Source organism: Hypanus sabinus, chromosome 26 (genome assembly GCF_030144855.1).
Source record: "Hypanus sabinus isolate sHypSab1 chromosome 26, sHypSab1.hap1, whole genome shotgun sequence".
NCBI classification, from domain to species: domain Eukaryota; kingdom Metazoa; phylum Chordata; class Chondrichthyes; order Myliobatiformes; family Dasyatidae; genus Hypanus; species Hypanus sabinus.
In genome coordinates, this window is record NC_082731.1 from 15894661 (window position 1) to 15913255 (window position 18595).

The 18595-nt window shown below is 47.4% G+C and overlaps 1 protein-coding gene across 4 annotated transcripts in view; it reads right to left on the reverse strand.

Moving 5' to 3' along the window:
- The window catches only part of LOC132381595 (meiotic recombination protein REC8 homolog), a 113168-nt gene that overhangs the window by 14097 nt on the left and 80476 nt on the right, over positions 1 to 18595 (reverse strand). For all 4 annotated transcript variants that reach the window (XM_059951095.1, XM_059951096.1, XM_059951092.1 and 1 more), the window contains 7 exons: positions 16479 to 16555; positions 10080 to 10186; positions 7172 to 7318; positions 5581 to 5647; positions 4752 to 4855; positions 3823 to 3871; positions 1895 to 1952 (listed from right to left, as the gene is read on the reverse strand). In XM_059951095.1, the coding sequence (XP_059807078.1) occupies positions 1895 to 1952; positions 3823 to 3871; positions 4752 to 4855; positions 5581 to 5647; positions 7172 to 7318; positions 10080 to 10186; positions 16479 to 16555 (609 nt within the window). The remainder of the gene's footprint in view (positions 1 to 1894; positions 1953 to 3822; positions 3872 to 4751; positions 4856 to 5580; positions 5648 to 7171; positions 7319 to 10079; positions 10187 to 16478; positions 16556 to 18595) is intronic.

Consider the following 18595-nt stretch of genomic DNA (forward strand, 5'->3'; position numbering starts at 1 on the left):
CTACCCTGTCCTGCCCCCTTGTTTCAGTAGGGTCACCCCTCATTCTTCGATGCTACAAAGACAGACCCAAATTCATGATAGGACCACCCTCAAATTCAAGGAATTAACTAGGTGACTCTCCTTTGGACTACACCTACCTTTGTATAGGGAAGTAAAACTGCAACGTACTCCAGGTATGACCTCAACAACCTCCTGTACAAACATAATAAAGCTTCCCTCGTTTTAAAGTCCAAACTCTTTATACAGCATGGAAAACAGGCCCTTCGGCCCAACTCCTCCATGCTGAACAAAACTTCCAAGTAAGTTTATCCAATTTGCATATGTTTGACTCAAGCCTTTTGATGGATTGGGTCCAGACTGTTGCATTTATTGTGTTTTTCCTTCCACTTGCTTATGTGTTTGTATAATCATGTGTCTGTGGACTTTTATAACTTGTAGTAGTTTGGTTCTATACTTCTGTAGGTCCCATGTCTGCAAAACTAAAGTGTAGCTCAGTCAGTACCTGCTAAACTCATCTAAACTAGCCCAAACCAGTTTGCAGTTCAAAAGGAAACTGTGTTCACCTGCACACAAAGAGATTCTGCAGATGCTGGAAATGCTGAGCAACACACACAAATTGCTGGAGGAACTCAGCAGGTCAGGTAGCATCTATGGAAATGAATAAATAGTCAACGTTTCAGGCTGAGGTCCTTCACCAGGACTGGAAAGGAAAGGGGAAGATGCCAGAATAAAAAAGGTGGGGGGAGGAAGGGAAGGAGGACAAGCTAGAAGGTGATAGCTGAAGCCAGGTGGATGGGAAAAGGGATGAAGAAAGGGGAATCTGATAGGAGAGGAAAGTGGACTATAGGAGAAATGGAAAATGGAAGGGGACAAGGGTGAGGTGATAGGCAGCTGAGGACAAGAGGTAAGAGGCCAGTGTGGGGAATAGAAGAGGAGGAATGGAGAGGTAAAAATTACGAGATAGAGAAATCAATATTCATGCCATCAAGGTTGGAGATTACCTAGACGGAATAGGAAGTGTTGCTCCTCCACCCTGAAAGTGTCTGCATTGTGGCAAATGTAGCAGCCTTGGACTGACATATGGGAATGGGGATAGGAATTAAAATGGTTGTCTACTGGGAAATTCTGCTTCTGGCAGGTGGTGCGGAGGCGCTCACATTCCAGTTACAGACCCTTACATTCTACAGTTCCTTTGTTACTTCTCTGCCTTGCCTGCTAATGCAGGCTGACCCCTGTCTGACCTGTAGCATGTTGAACATATGATAAAATGAGTGTAACCAGCGATTTGAGCTTCATTCTTGCCTTACAAAGAGCCTTTTGGATTATTTCATCTGCAGATCCAACACTTTCCTATCCAGGTACCTGTCCAAGTATGATTAAATGTTGTCAATGTATATGCTTCAACCACTTCCAGTGGCAGCTCATTCATACACTGTCCACCATCTGTGTGAAAAAGCTGACCCTCAGCTTCCTAGTAAGTTTCTTCCCCTCTCACCTTAAACCTATGCCCTCTGGTTCTTGACTCTGCAAGTCTGGGGAAAAACCATGCACATTCACCCTGTTAATGTCCCTCATAATTTTACACATCTCTATAAGATCATCACTCATTCTCCAATGGTCCAATGAATAAAGCCCCAGCCTGTCCAACCTCTCACCATCACTCAGACCAAGACCTGGCAACATCCCCGTAGGTTTCCTCTGCACTCTTTCTAGCTTAAAGGCATCTTTCCTCTTAGAAGGTTGGCCAAAATTAAACACAATATTTCAAAATTAATTTCACCAACACCCTGTACAACGACAGCACAGTATTTGAATGATTTTGCTTTTATGTTCCCTGTACCCATGGGGGATTTGATGCATCTCTCAGTCTGGGTTCCTACAATGCCAAACTTACCTGGTTTCCTCTGGTGACTTAATTAGGGATGCTTCAGGCTCTGACTCCTCCAGTGACCCTGAGGGAAAGCGGAGAGAGACAGGATCAGCCATGCTATAATGTTTGATATGGTGAAATTTCCTCTACCCTTCCCACCATGCACCCTTAGGGGCAGGGGTTCCTCCATACTGTTAGCATATCACAGAAATTAGTGGGAAGCTAGAGGATTGGGAAGCTTTTCAAAACCAAAAGCAGATGAATGAAAAAGCAAAAAGAAAAAAAAATGAAATGTGAAGGCAAGCAAGTCAATAATTGTAGGAGTTTCTCAGATATATGAGTAAGGAAGAGGCAAGAGTGGATATTGGACTGCTGGAAAATGGTGTTGGAAAATTAATAATGGATGGCAAAGAAATGGTGGATGTACTGAGAAGGTATTTTGCATCAGTTTTCACTGTGGAAGACACCAACAGTATGCCAGAAATTCAAGAGTGTTGGGGGCAGAAGTGTGTGAAGTTGCCATTACTAGGGAGAAGGTACTTGGGAAACTGAAGGTACTTGGGAAGTTGGATAAGTCACCTGGACCCGATGGACTACACCCTAGGGTTCTGAAAGAAGTAACTGTAGGCCATTAATCGCCTTTCAAAATCACAAGCTTCTGGAATGGTTCCAGAGGTATGGAAAATTGCAAATGTCACTACACTTTCAGAAGAGAGGGAGGCAGAAGACAGGTAATTAATAGTCGGTTAGTCTGATTTCAGTGGTTGGGAAGATGTTGGAGTATATTATTAAGGATGAGGCTTCAGGGCACTTGGAGGCACATGATAAAATAGGCCAAAGTCAGCATGGTTTCCTTAAGGGGAAATCTTGCCTGACAAATCTGTTGCAATTTTCCGAGGAAATAACAGGTAGGATAGTCAAAGGAGTCAGTGGATATCGTTTACCTGGATTGACAGGCTGCCACACATCAGGCTGCTGAGCAAGATATGAGCCCATAGTACTACAGAAAAGATGGTTAAGAGCATTGGCTGACTGGAAGGAAGCAAAGAGTGGGAATAAAGGGGGCCTTTTCTGGTTGGTTGCTTGACAAGTGTTCTGCAGGGGTCAGTGCTGGGACTGTTTCTTTTCCCATTATATGTCACTGATCTGGATGATGGAATTGACGATTTTGTGGCTACGTTTGCAGATGATACAAGAATACATGGAGGGACAGGTAGTGTTGAGGAAGCAGGGAAGCTACAGAAGGAGAATGATTAGGAGAAAGGGCAAAGAGTGGTAGATGGAACGCAGTGTAGGGAAGTGTATGGTCACGTAATTTGGTAGAAGGAATAAAGGTGCAGTCTATTTACTAAATCAGAGCAAATTCAGAAATCAGAGGTGTAAAGGGACCTGGGAGTCCTCAATGGAAGATTTTATAAAGGTTCATTAACAGGATGAGTCAGTGATGAGGAAAGCAAATACAATGTCTGGAGTGTAAAGAATTGGGGGGTGGTGTTGATCTCATTGAACCTATTAGATATTGGAAGGCCCAGGTAGAGTGGATGTGGAGAGTATGTTTCTTATAGATGGGGAGTTGGAGATCTGAAGGCACAGCTTTGGAATAGGACATCCCTTTAGAACCTGATGAGGAGGAATTTCTTTAGCCAGCATGAAGTGAATCTGTGGAGACCAAGTCATTGGGTATATTTAAGGTGGAGCTTGAGAGGTTTGTGATTAGTAAGGGTGTCAAGGGTTATAGGAGAAGGTAAGAGAACTTGGTTGAGAGGGGTAATAATCAGTCATAATTGAATGGTAGAGCAAACTCAATGGGCTGAATGGCCTAATTCTGCTCCTACGTCTTATGGTCTACAAGTAATCTGGAGCCTTGGGGAACCATGAGTTGGATTCAGGATGTAATATGAACTCAATGCTCTTCAGGTACTGGGACTGGGTCTCCCCACAGCAACACATACCTGTCAAAGTTAGCTGAGGTATGCTTGGCTCCAGGGTCTCTCGCAGAACCTGAAATGAAGGGAAACGTGTGGTTAGTGACCAGACAAGAGATGTGGATGCATGGGGTGGGGTGGGGGTGGAGTTGTTGGGAGGTTAGGAAAATCATTTGGCTTCAGCCTGTATGTCCATGCTATCCAAGAGTTTTCCAGCGATTCAACACTACCTGCCAGGCCCCTGGAAGGATATAGGTGACAGAAGTAAAAGGATGAGGATAAAATATAATGGGGAATTATTTCTGGAGTCTGCACAGTCTATGTGTGATCCTGCGGAATTCCTCCAGGGCCCCTCCAGTTTCCTCCCACATCTAGACATCCAGGTCAGTGCACATCTCCAACAATTTGGTTTCCATCCCCACCTCCAGCACTCTGTACGTGAACATATGCGAGTGTGTGTGTAGTTTCTGCATTCTCCCTGTGGCCCTGGACTGCTGTGAATTGACCCAGAGTGGAGAACCAGGGGGTGGGGGTTGGTGTGAGCTGATCAGCAAGAGTGGAAGAGAGAATATATGAGTAGGGGAGCAGTCATATAAATTTTAGATGCATAGTAATTCATTCTCGGAAAGTGGTGAATAACTGGAATTCTCTTTCACGTGGAGTTGTGGAGGCCAGGTCACAAGAAGGACGAAGTGTCATTGGATAAATGTCTGACAGATCTGGGGCTAAGGGGCTCTGGTGCAGAGGAGACGAGGACAGGGACAAGTCAGCTGTGATGGTATTGAACAGCAGGGGAAACTCGAGAAGCCAAGTTTGCTGCTGTGAGTGTAAGAGAGGAGGTGAATGGTTTCTGGGGATGTCACAGTCAAGTGGACTGTGACCTTGCACAGTGGGGGGAGCAGGATGTGGAGGGGCCAACCCATCTCCTCACGTTCATCATTTGGACAGATCCTCACCTCCATCTCGAGAGCCTCCAGCCTGCGCCTGGCACTGTAGTCCACCGGCTTGGTCCTGGCACACCTCGTCCACAGCTGTCGCAGCGCAGGGGCCGTCCATGGCTCTGTAGATAACAAGTATGGTTAGGTGTCTGTGAGAGGTGGGGAGGATCAGCTGGCCCTGTGCTAAGTGCAGAGATGCAGCACTGGGGACAGGCCGGGGTCAGAAGGCAATGAATATCCCACTCAACAGCAGGCTCGGGAAAATGGGAGCCCCTTCAGAAAAGGGGAGGCAGAGTGAGGTTTAGGAACTGGAGGGAAGAGTTTGGGAGAGGTTACAGTAGGTTTGTAGACGGGAATGGGTGTGTGAACTGATGGGCGGTTGTGTGGGAGGGAGAGTCGGTCAGTGGATCGAGGGTATGTGAGGACGAGTGGTTTGTGGACAGGGTAAGGGTGTGTGTGGATGGGGATGGATTGTGTTGATGTGGATGGAGAGAGGTTGTGGCTGGATAGAGGTGTGTGTAGATAGGGTAGGGGTGATGTGGACGAGCAGGGGCTGATGTGGATGGGGTTTGAGTGGGGGTGTGGTGTCTGCCAGGATTTCCTGTGTCTGGTTTAACTGTCAGATGTGGTCAGATCTCTCTCAGAGCATGTAAACACTCTCAGAGTGACAGGTGGGGGGGGTAGTGAGTCTGTTTGCAATGGCCCACAGATTGGGAGATGGTTCACTTGTGGATGGGAACCCAGCCTTGTATCAGATGTCTCCGATCCCACCCCAGAAAACGCCAGTGGAGCCGTCTTCAGGGCAGGTGGTGTCAGTGTTACTGAAGGAGGTGGTGATGATGCTTACCATAGGCTGGGTTCTGGAACAGACTCGCAGGTGAGACCTTCCGCTGGCGTGAAAGCTTGATGGGGTGCTGAAAGAGATTGGTTACATCAGTGGAAGCAGTCCCATCGTGTAATGTTCTGAGAAAAACACTAAGCCAGCACTCAAATCCATGGATTCATTCACGATCCTTGACTGCCCCTTCTCACCCGACACACTGATGAGGTGGAGATACTATTTGGGGCTGAGACCCCTCCTCAAATACAGAGAGGAGAGGAAAACTGGTCAATGTGCAGTTGCGAAGGATGGGTAAGCCAAAGGGATTATATGCAACAGGGTGAGACTAGGTGAAGTGGGTGACTTTCTAAAATGCCTCCTGAGCCCTGAGTGCATCTCACTCATGTGCCCAAGTCTGTTTTCACGTACTAACCCTCACTTCTGGCTTTTACGCCCCACCTCAACACACGCTGCATTAACAATGTCTGACAGCTTCAACAAAATTCCAGCCCAAGACACTCTAAGGACAGACATGGTTGAGTGGGCATGAAGAAATCTGCAGATGCTGGAAATTCAAACAACAACACACACAAAATGCTGGTGGAACACAGCAGGCCAGGCAGCATGTATAGGGAGAAGCGCTGTCGACGTTTTGGGCCGCGACCCTTCGTCATGATGGATGAGAGGATCTGTCCACCCTTCAGTATTGCAAAGGTATCACTCCCTCATGATCCCCTGGTCTACCCACCCTTCTGCATCTTACAGAACTTACCCCACTCAACCATGTCTGTCCTTAAACCTCGATCCTCCTCACCATCCAGAGAGACCCCCAGCCCTCCCAGGGGTAGCAGCAACTGATGGCACTTCTTCCCATCCACTCAGTACATATGGTGCTCTAGTGCAGTCTCACCTTCACTGGAGGAGTAGATCAGCTGTTTTGTGCTCCTGGTGACTTGTCGCTTTAATTGTCCATCCACCTCCAACAACCCCCCCCCCCCCCACCACCCAACCCTGATCTGCTCTCCTGCATTGTTACATTGAGGTCCAACATGAGCTTCAGGGACAGACCCTCACCTTCTCTTTGAACTCATCTTCATATAACGTGAAAAGGAATGGTCCCAACATCCGCCCAAGTGGAACACCACCAAGGCCCCATCTATTCCCATTCTTTGCCTCCTGCCCTCCTGCCGATCAGTTCATCTTCTCTCCATGCTGGTTTTTCCCTGTAAAATTACGAGCTCTTATCTTGCTTAGCAGCCTCACGTGTGGTACCTTGTCAAAGGACTTCAGAAAATCCAAGTAAACATCCAGTGACTCTTGTCTGTCCTGCCTGTTATTTTCACAAAGAATTCCAACAGACTTGTCAGACAAAATTTCCACTTAAGGAAACCATGCTGACTTTGGCCTATTTTATCATATGCATCCAAGTGCCCCAAAACCTTATTGTTAATAATGGATTCCAACACGTTCCCAACCACTGAAGTCAGGCTAACAGCCTATAATTTCCTGTCTTTGTCTCCTTCTGTTTTGAAAGAGTGGAGCGACCTTTGCAAATTTTCAGACCTTTAGAACCATTCCACAATCTATTGCCGCCACTATGTCAGGCATGTTTACTCACAAATGGGACACAGTGGATATCAACTCTCTGGATCTGCTCCTGCATCTCCTCTCGTGGTATCTGGATGGTCGTGTCAATAAATTGCAGCCTTCGCCGTCTGCGTTTCGGTGCCACTGGTGGAAGCTCATAGATCTCAGGTAAGACCAGCTGAAGCAGGTGACAAGAGACGTTAGAGGCTACCTACAGAACTAACAGGAAACTGAACCCAATTAAGCCCCGATGTTGAGGGGAGGCGACCCCGACATGTGGATGGGGAAGAGAGCCTTGGGGATCCCCCTGAGTGAGCACCCTTCCCCTATGCTCTCATACCAGACATGTGGCCACACAGGCCCAGACTCTCCAAGGGGGACCACTGGCCCATAGCCTCTCCAGCCTCCATGGAAGAGGGTGAGGAATACCAGCAGACTGGGGGAGGGAGATTTGGGAAGATATCACAGTATGTCTGATTGAGACCATTACCATTAGGGAGTTCTCTGCTGAGGAACTGGCAAAGCTGGGAGGCCAGTATGGCACAAGCCAGGAAAGCCTCTGTCCACATGGTTGCAGAGGATCTGAAATTCAGGGAGTAGTGGAGTTTTTCCAACAGGGAGATGGGTGGCCAGGAAGGGCAGGTGGTGGGGGGTGGTCTGTTGTTACAAAAATCACCAGTGCCTTGTGAGTGCCACTTGCTTCTCACAGGGGTTAGGAATCACTATGGGGCAGAGAGAATGGCAGTTAAGGTCAGCTATCTTTCACTCTTTGAGTGGGATTTGCAGCCTCAAGGAGTGGAGCATAGTGGAACCCTTCACCAGTGGCCCCTGATCACAGAGATCGAGCAGGACAGCAACAGCCCACTGGTGGGGGGGGGGGGCAATCATTGGCTAACCTTGACCATGGTAGGATTTTTAATTAAAGCAGCAACTCACAGTCTAAAGCAAATGGTGCTGCCCTCATTGGGACCAGCAACAGCTGTACCAGTGTAGATGCTAACACTTTATTTTATTTACAGTTTTTAAATTTATTCAGAGAATAGTCCATTCAAGCCACACCCATCAGAAACCTCAGACACTGTGATGGAGCTGCTGGCCATCAAGACGGTCACAATGTTCAGGCATACAGAGCAAAATGCTGACCAGAGTATCAGCTGAGTTGATGGCCATTCGGATGGTGGCCTCGCAAAATTCGATGGCCTTGGACTACCTGCCAGTGGAGATAGGTGACACCTGTGGTGTGATTGGTCAGGACTGCTGTTCCTGTTTCTGCAAAGAGTGTGGGAACATTATTCCCCTGGCTGATCATCTCCAGCAGTCAATCAGTAAGATCAGGAGAGCAGGGGACCAGCTCCATAACTACTATATCCAGGGACGAGGTTGGTGGTCTTTTGGAGCGTTGTGTGGCTGGTGGGCTACCGTAATACACTGGGTATTAACTGGTGGGCTGATAATTCCAGGTATTATTCTGTTACGGATTGTGCGTAGTATAGTGGGGCACCCACTGAGTTACAGTAGCCTATGGGTTTATTGTCACGGTGTCGTGTCATTTGAGCGATGGATGTTGCAGTAAATGTTTTATTTCCCACTCACCAAAAGTCACTCTCCACGGAAGGCAGGAATTGGCCAGACTAAGGAGCACTGCAACCCCTCTCACTCTCCAATAGGGGTGGTGATTAGCCTGGGGTAAGGAGCACTATAGCCCCTCTCACTCCCCATTAGGGGTGGGGATTAGCCTGGGGTAAGGAGCACTATAACTCCTCTCACTCCCCAATAGAAGTGGGGATTAGCCTGGGGTAAGGAGCACTATAGCCCCTCTCACTCCCCATTAGGGGTGGGGATTAGCCTGGGGTAAGGAGCACTATAACTCCTCTCACTCCCCAATAGAAGTGGGGATTAGCCTGGGGTAAGGAGCACTATAGCCCCTCTCACTCCCCAGTAGAGGTGGGGATTAGCCTGGGGTAAGGAGCACTATAGCCCCTCTCACTCCCCATTAGGGGTGGGGATTAGCCTGGGGTAAGGAGCACTATAACTCCTCTCACTCCCCAATAGAAGTGGGGATTAGCCTGGGGTAAGGAGCACTACAGCCCCTCTCACTACCTGCTGTTTAGCAGATGTCACTGTGCTGGTAGAGTTTAAATCTAACGTGCAGTCTCTCTTCAGGTCGCCAGGGGCAGGTGGTGCCATGGAAACAGTGGAGCTGTGTTGCAGTCAAGAGGTCCTGGGTACACACATAAGTATTTGCCATTGTGTGTATGTGGAGTGTCTGTTTCATCCTGCCACTTTGGGTGCTCAGTTTAGATAAGTATTTGTAACATAATTTAGCTTGTAGGGTTTACTGAATTCTTAGTGTCCATTGTATCTTGTAAATAAATAGTTAATCTACTTACTAGCAGAGAGTCTCTTCTATCTCCACTCACCGAACCTAAGGGCTCCTGAATTTGCAGGGATTTGAAAGAAATCTGGGGAGCAGGACGGACGGGCCAAGCTGCTTTTGCAAACTGCTGGCATCTATAGACAAACTGAATGGTCTCTTTCCGTTACCTGGACCATTAGGAGAGAAGCAGAGGTGACAGAGTTGAGATGGGGAAAGGATGGGCGGAGTGGAGCATCGATCAAAGAAGGCAGCATTGGTCTTTCCAGTATTTAATTGGAAGGATACGTTTCAGTGTGAACCGGAGAGGAGGTAGGCACTCCTCCCAGCCCGTGCTGCCTAGTAATAATGGAATGTCCTGTCTGGTAGAGAATGGGACTGAACTGGGGTGGGGATGTCAGGCACTTAGGCATGGGACAGAGATGCTGAGGTACAACTGACAAATTTAAGAGACAAGAAAGTGACTTCTACCTGTGCCTTTGAGACAAAATATTTATTATTTATTCCCTTGTTTGCCCCCCCTTCATCTCTAACCACCGCCCCCCCCCCCCCAACACCAACCTACCTCTGGGCTGGGCAAGGGCTCTCGGCGCCTTGGAGACTCTTCTTTGTGCAAGGGGGGCAGCATGGGGGGAGTTGGTATCTCCACTTCCTTCTCTGGGGCAGCTTCGGCTGGGCAGAAAAGGGAGAAGTTGGTGAGTGGGGTGAAGGAGAGAAGACAGGAAGGCCAGAGGGTCTCCACATCATGAGAGTGGTTATGGACTGCTCATGGGGAGATGCAAGAGTCAACCCATAGAATGGAATGGGATTGAATTCAAGAGGGGGAGCAACTCGTGAGGCCGCTGAGAAAGAGTGGAGGGATGAGACAGCTGGCATCTATCACAGGGAAACAGGCTAGGACTGATTGACCAAAAGGCCTCCTGCTCTATAACAATTCCACAAGTTTCTAAAGCACTACCAGAACAGCTCTCTGTTTGGGGAGATTAACCTGACTTCACCAGGGGTGACAAATTCACTAATGAAACCATTGTATTGGGTGGATCACAGACGGTGATGAATCAACTTACCAGGTGAGATAAGTCAGCCGACTGAGTGGGGCCTCACCAAGAGCCTCTCACTCAATGTACAACTGCAGACCTGATTGTTAACTTCAGGAGGGGGATGGAGGGCAAACATGCAGCGATCTACATGGGGGGAGGGGTTGAGAAATTGGTGGTGGAGAGACAGCAGCTTTAAATTCCTGGGTGTTATCTGATTACCTGATCTGGGCCAAGCACATAGATGTAATCACAAGGGAGGTGAGCCAGTGTCCTTACTTTCTTCGAAGGTTAAGGAGGTTCAGCATGTCACTAGACACTCTACCGTATGTCCACAGATGTATACTTGAAGGTCTCCTGACTGGATGCATCATGGCCTGATACAGCAACTCAAAAGTGCAGGAACCGAAGAAGCTGCAGAAAGTATACTGTATACTCTGCCCAGTACTTCATGGACACATCCCTCCCCACCATCACAAGTATCTACAGGACGTGCTTTCTCAGGAAGGCAACATCCATCATCAAAAAAATCCCCTCTATCTGGAGCATACCATCATTTCACTGCCACCATCAGGCAGGAGGGACAGAAGCTGAAGTCCCACACCACCATGTTCAGGAACAGCTACTTCCCTCAAGCTATTCGGCTCCTCCATAGAGAATTAAATGCACCCAGGTTCCTGGGAGTTCACATCACAGATAACCTCATCTAGTCCCTCAGTGTAACCTCCCTGATCAAGAAGGTACAGCAACATTTCCACTTCCTAAAGAGACTGAGGCAAGTGAGGCCTACCTCACCCCTCCACCATTACTTTAACTGAATTTTACAGGAGCACCATTGACAAGCTGCACAAGATAAAGATGCATGAAGTTGAGGGTGAGGTATTAGCACGGATAGAGGATTAGTTAACTGATAGAAAGTAGAGAGTTAGGATACATGGATGTTACTCTAGCTGGCAATCAGTGGTGAATGGTGTGCTACAGGGTCTGGAAGAGGTGGGCCCAGTCTAGTGTATCTAAATTCAGAATCAGAATCAGGTTTATTATCACTGGCATGTGTTGTGAAATTTGTTAACTTAACTGCAGCAGTTCAACGCAATGCATAATATAGAGGAAAAATAAATAAATTAAAGTATATGCATATTGGAGATTTAAAATCATGCTAAAACATAAATAATATATATTTTAAAAAGTGAGGTAGTGTTCATGGGCTCGTTGTCCATTTAGGAATCAGATGGCAGAGGGGAAGAATCTGTTCCTGAAATGCTGAGTGTGTGCCTTCAGGCTTCTGTACCTCCTACCTGATGGTAACAGTGAGAAAAGAGCTTGTCCTGGGTGCTGATGACACTAAACTGAGTGGAAAAGCAAATTGTGCAGAAGATATGGAGAGTCTGCAGAGAGATATGGATAGGTTAAGTGAATGGGGAAGGGTCTGGCAGATGGAGTACAATGTTGGGAAATGCGAGGTCATCCACTTTGGAAGGAAAAAAGGAAGATCAGATTATTAAAGTGGTAAAAAATTGCAGCATGCAATTGTGCAGAAGGACGGGAGTACTCGTGCATGAATCACAAAAGATTGGTTTGCAGGTGCAACAGACTATCAAGATGGCAAATGGACTGTTGGTCTTCATTGCTAGAGGGATTGAATTTAAGAGCAGGGAGTTTATGTTGCAACTGTATAGGGTACTGGTGAGGCCACACCTGGAGTACTGCGTGCATTTCTGATCTGTTTACTTGAGGAAGGATTTACTTTGGAGGCAGTGCAGAGAAATTTCACTAGGTTGATTCCAGAGATGAAGGAGTTAGACTATGAGGAGAGATTGAAACGCCTGGGACTGTACTCACTGGAATTCAGAAGAATGCCGGGAGATCTTATAGAAACATATAAAATTATGAACGGGACAGATAAGACAGAGGCAGGAAAGTTGTTTCCACTAGTAGTGAGACTAGAACTAGGGGACATGGCCTCAAGATTTGGGGGAGTAGATTTAGGATGGATGTGAGGAGGAACTGCTTTTCCCAGAGAGTGGTGAATCTGTGGAATTCTCTACCCAATGAAGCAGTGAATGCTACTTCAGTAAATGTACTTAAGACAGATTTTTGCATAGTAGGGGAATTAGGGGTTATGGGGAAAAGGCAGGTAGGTGGAGGAGAGTCCATGGCCAGATCAGACATGGCAGATTGAATGGCAGAACAGGCTCAAAGGGCCAGATGGCTTACTCCTGCTCCTATCTCTTATGTTCTTATAGTATGGGAGCAGCAGGGATTCGACCGGAATTCCCTACAAATGACTGATAGAACAGTTGAGAAGATTATAGAGGTCTCCCGACCATCCATCGGGGACATTTATCAGGAGTGCTGTGTACACTGGACCCCGAGTATTATCAAGGATTCTACCCACTCATCCAGCATCCTCTTTGACTTCCTAAAATCAGGCAGGAGAGTCCAATGCATAAAAACAAGAATGATCAGGATGGAAAAAGTTTCTTCCTTCAGGCCATAAGGCCTCTGAACTCCCCACCACTTCGCATTCGATTTCACTTTTTAGTCTGTCCTGTACCTGACAATATTTAATTTATGCACTTTGTTTATTGATGTGTCGTTCACCTGTAGATCTTATCCTTACTTTCCTAGGTTATTGTGTGTTATATGTGTACTACTGTGCTTTACACCCTGGTTCAGAGAAGACATCTTGTTTGACAGTATACATGTATAGAGTTATATGACAATAAACTTGACTGAACCAACCGATAAAATGTAATCACAGCTTTAGTATAGCAACACCATGATCATTCTACACGTTAATGGACTTAGTTATTTTAATGTTCTTATTGTTTTCATTCTTGTAAAAATTCTATATAATTTTTGTTTAATTCTATGTTTGTTGTGAATGCTGCTTATCTGATGCCATGGCCTGTGATGTTGCTGAAAGTAAGTTTTCCATTACATTTGTGCCTACATCAATAACCTCTACTTTGTCTTTGACTGTTTCCCTGGGATACTGAGTGGAGATTAGATTCAGACCAGCTATCTTCCCCTGGTTGTGACAAATTCAAGCTGTACCTGTTATCCAGAGAGATTCTACCCCTCCACAATCCAACCCTCACCGATCCACTGCTATATTTAAAAAAATCAAAACAATTGCAGATGCTGGAATTTAAAAATAAAACAGAAAACACTGGAAATATCCAGGTGGTGAAGCAGTTTCAACATTTCAGACCCTTCATCAGCCGGGGAAAGGGGTCAATAGAAGCTACAGGAAGGACAGAGGCAGGGTAAAATAAGGGTGAGCTGTAGACACTGCGACCTGGTCAATGAGAGAACATGGAGAAAAGAATGGAGGAGCTGTGAAATGCAGAGCAGGGAGACATGCCTGGCAGGTCAATCTGGCAATTCCACCTCTACTTGCAGAGATAAGAGTTATAGAATTCAATATAAAGTCCAAGAGGCTGTAAAATGCTCAGAGGGAAGGTGAAGAGCCACCCCTCAAGCTCATTGCAACAGGTCAGGGCAGGGTCGAGGGGTGAGATGAAGAATTAAAACGACAGGTCACCGGGAGCTTGAGGTCACTCCTGCAGACTGAATGCAGGTTCCCCACAAAGCGGTGACTCAGTCCGAGTTTGATTTCCTGAGTGTAGAGGAGGCCACATTGTGAGTACTGAACACATTGAGTGGGGATTGAAAGAACTACAGGTGAATCGACCTTCCCTTGGAAGAGCTGTCTGGCTCCCCCAGATGGCGGGAAGGAATGAGGTTAAAGGACAAACGTTACATCTTCTGCAGTTGCAAAGGAAATGCCAGAGTGGAGGTTGAGGTTAGGAGGTGTGGTTGGTGGGAATAGAAGACTAGACCAGAGTGTTGTGGAGGGACCACCTCCTACCATAACTCACCCCCATCCAGATTTGACCCTGTCTAGGCAGTGAACCCTTTCCTACCCCATTCTAACCTGGCCACTCCCCACTGCAGCTCTAGTGGCTGCTAGTCACTGTTCATCCCCCATCCTCCTTCCTAGTCCTGCATCACCCAATTAGAACAGGGTTCTATTGATCTCAGTATTAAGGAGTCCATTCAGCCCACAGTGTCTGTACCAACCCCTTGCAGAACAATTTGAACCTTCCCATCCCCACTGTGTTTGCCCACAGCTCTGTAAACTACTCCTTCTCCATGTCACAATAACAAACCAACAGATGGACCAGAGGTGTGTCCTGGTACCACATAGCAACCTTTCCTTTTCTTGGAAATTCTCATTAACTCTGCTTCAATCGTCTACCCCTACTCCCCCACCCCCCCCCCCCCAGTGAATAATCCTCCAAACAGTCAAGTCATTCATATTCCTGTCCAAATGGAAAATTTACATCCAAAACTTGCCCTTTGCTGTTCCCTGACTCTCTCTCCCTCTCCCTTTCTCCTTAGTTTAGTATGATCTTGTAACAAAGGGTGGCACAGAGGCCACAGGTTAGTCCTGACCTCTGGAGATGTGTGTGTGTGGTGGGGGGGAGCAGGGACGATGCACATGTGTGTGATAGTTTCCATCTTCTCCCTGTGACCCCATGAGTTTCTGCTAGAGCCTTCAGTTCCAGCTCCGTCGCAGAAACATGTGGATTGGTGGCTTAATTGGCCACTGTGAATTCCTCTTCCCCCCCCCCCCCCCCGAGTAGATTTTGGGAGAAGCTGACAGCAATGTGGGAAGAACGGAAAGTTATGTTGCAGTTTTATAAAACTCCCATTCAGATACATCTGGAGTATTGCAAATAGTTCTGGTTGCCCCATTAGAGGCTTTGGAGAATGTGCAGAAGAGGTTTACTAGGATGCTGCCTGGATTAGAAGGTGTCTGCTATAACAAGAGATTGGACAAACTTGTTTTTTTTCCCTCTGGAGCACCAGAATCTGAGAGGAGACCTGAAGGAAGATTATATGATTATGAGATGCATAGATAGAATTGACAGGGAGTATCTTTTTCCCAGGGTTGAAATGTCTAATACCAGAGGGCATGCATTTAAAGGTGAGAGATGTGGGGGTGCAAGTTATTTTACACAGAGAATGGTGGGAACCTACAATGAACTGCCAGGGTGGTGGTAGAGACAGCGATATTTAGATAGATCCATGAATGTGAGGGAAATGGAAGGGTATGGACATTGTGGAGGCAGAAGGGATTAGATTTGGTTGGCCATTTCGTTAATAATTCAATTGGTTGGTAAAACATTGTGGGCCAAAGGGCCTGTTCAGATGCTGTCCTGTTCTATGGTCTAACAGGTTACAAAGAAAATCATTTAGGGAGTGGGATTGAGAGAGAGAAAGGTGGAAAGAGTAATTCCAAAGAGAGGGATGGGAAGGAAGGGAAGATACAGACAATGGGGAGTGTGAGAGCATGAGCGAGTGGGTTAATGCACAGGGAAGGAGGGGACAAAGAGGGAGGGAAGGACTGAGAAAGATGGGAAGGGCTGAGAAAGGTGGAACAGGGAACATGAAAAGAGGAAAGGGACAGGAGTAGAGGGCATCAAAGGGGGTATGGGGTCAAAGAGGGTGGGAAAAACAGTGAGTGAGAGTATGAGTGTGGAGAGAGTGTGAGAGAGGTGTAGGGAGAGAGTGAGAGAGAGAGAAACGGAAACAGAATAAAAAGTTTGATGATGGCTTGGAAAAGGGGGGAGGGAAGGGTTACAGAGAGTAGGGGGAGGACACTGTGGAGGGCGGGGATGGATCAGCAGCAGGTCTGTTCAGCCAACACTCTTCACTCTTCAGTTTCACTCCAGGGAACTGGCTCCAAACTGCAGATCTTCTATGTATGTAACCAAGGGAACACTGCTCTATCTGAAGTGATGAGCCCTTTTGAACGAGATGTCAACCCAATGGGACCTCTCCGTACACAGCTGTTGGCTGACAGAAGCCACCTTCCCTGGGAAGCATGTTCGACTGATCACACCTAGACTCACCTGGCTGGACAGCGTAGACTTCTGACGGGACCCCCGTGACCTCTGCCTCCCCTGCAGATGGCTCTTCGTACTCCAGTCTGGAAAACATGATAGGCAGAAGCAGAATGAGAACCGGCAGTGAAGGAGGGGAGAGGAAGAAAGGAGAAGAGGACAAAGGGAGGAGAGATGGAGCAGTGAAAGAAATAATACTTGCAGGAAGGAGAAAATTATAGGGACAAGATCAAGAGCGGGAGAAAGGAGAGTGAAAGAGAAAGGATCGATAGAGAAAGGAAAGTGAAAGGAGGAAAAAGAAAGCGTAGGGAGAGAAAGGAACAGGAGGAGGATTGGAAGAAAAAGAAACAAAATAGAAAAATAAACCAAATTCAAAAGGCAGAGAGAAGAAACGCAAGAAGGATAGTTATAAGACCATAAAGTGTAAGAGCAGAGTTAGGACATTCAGCCCATCGTCTGCTCTGCTATTTAATCATTGCTGATTTATTTTCCCTCTCAACCTCATTATCCTGCCTCCCCATACCCCCTCACTCCTTTAACACTCTTACTAATCAAGAATGGTTCCAAGGTTGATGTTGCCGGAGGTGGTAATGAGGATAAGCTCCCATTCCCTGAAAGTGCTTCCACATGGCTTGCGTCTCAAATAGCCTCTGTCAACCAAGTCCAGCCCCAGCCTTCATGTGGCAGAACTGTTCCTGCCAACAGGAGAAGGGGCAAAGGCGGGTCTCTGGGGCCTCAAAACCAGATGTTTCAGGCAGGTGGGGCTCGTTAGTCCTGGTCGACTGCCCACCTAGGAGAAGCAAAACTCTGATTTTTAAACCTCCGCTGCCTTGCGGCCACACCCAACCATGAGAAAGGCTATGGGAGAAAACCCTGAGAAGAAATCTGGAGCCGGAGTCCCGTAGGCGGTCAATAGGGAGGACTTTATCAATCTATTGTCCAACAACTCCTGCAGCCAAAGAAGCCACCATGTGTAACGACCTTCGTGCCAGTGGATCCTGACCTCCGAGGCCGAGAGAGTGGGACTGTCTCCATGCTAAGGCTTTTTCACTATAATATCTTTCACGTACGTGTCCTTGTGTTGTGCATCTTCATCTTCTTTCTCTCTTCAAAAGTCCTCCAGCGATGGGAGAGCAGCGAACCAACAGGTGGAGGTGACCACTAAGTTGCAGTTGCAAACCTGCACATAGGCGGCCCTTGGACAGATGGTCAGTCTCCTCTGAACCCAGGGCAGTAGGGGAGTCCGGCAGCATCCAGGGTGACTGGGCAGCCCTTTTTAGGACAGCGCTGCCCACCCTGTAATCAGGAAGGGGCCTAGAAAAGGTGGCCGAAACATCGCCTGCCCTAGATCATCCGGCCAGTTAACCACAAGTGATGTGGTCAAAATCAAAATCAAAAGAAAAAGATTCTCCGTCTAGGAGCATGGAACGTTCGCACCTTAATGAATAAGGAAAACACTGCAAGACCTGAAAGGAGAACCCCTCTCATTGGTAAAGAACTTGCTCGCTACAACATTGACATTGCAGCGCTGAGCGAAACCAGGGTTGAGATGAGGGATCCATCACTGAGCTTGCCAGCGGTTACGACTTCTTCTGGAGAGGAAGGGCGCAGAATGAAGACACGGAGTGGGCTTCGCCATAAGGAGTACCCTGATGAAACAGCTCCCCGACCTGCCTGTTGGCATCAGTGAAAGACTGGTGAAGCTACGTCTGCCCCTTAGATAAAATCGGCATGCAACTATTATTAGTGCCTATGCCCCCACCCTGACCAGCCCTACTGAAACCATAGAGCAGTTTTACGCTGACCTTGACTCCATCCTGCGCTCAGTGCCGGCCAGTGATAAGCTGATCTTGCGGGGAGATGTCAATGCCCGAGTTGGCCAAGACCAGGATCAGTGGAGTGGAGTGCTCGGCAGACGCAGAGTCAGGAAGATGAACAGCAATGGCCTTCTGCTTCTCAGCAAATGTGAAGAGTATGACCTCACTCTCACGAACACAGTGTTCAGAATGGCCAACAAATTCAAGACAACATGGATGCAACCTAGATCCAAACAATGGCATCTGATCGATTATGTCATTGTCTGTCGTGACATCCGAGATGTAGTCATCACACGAGCCATGCGAGGA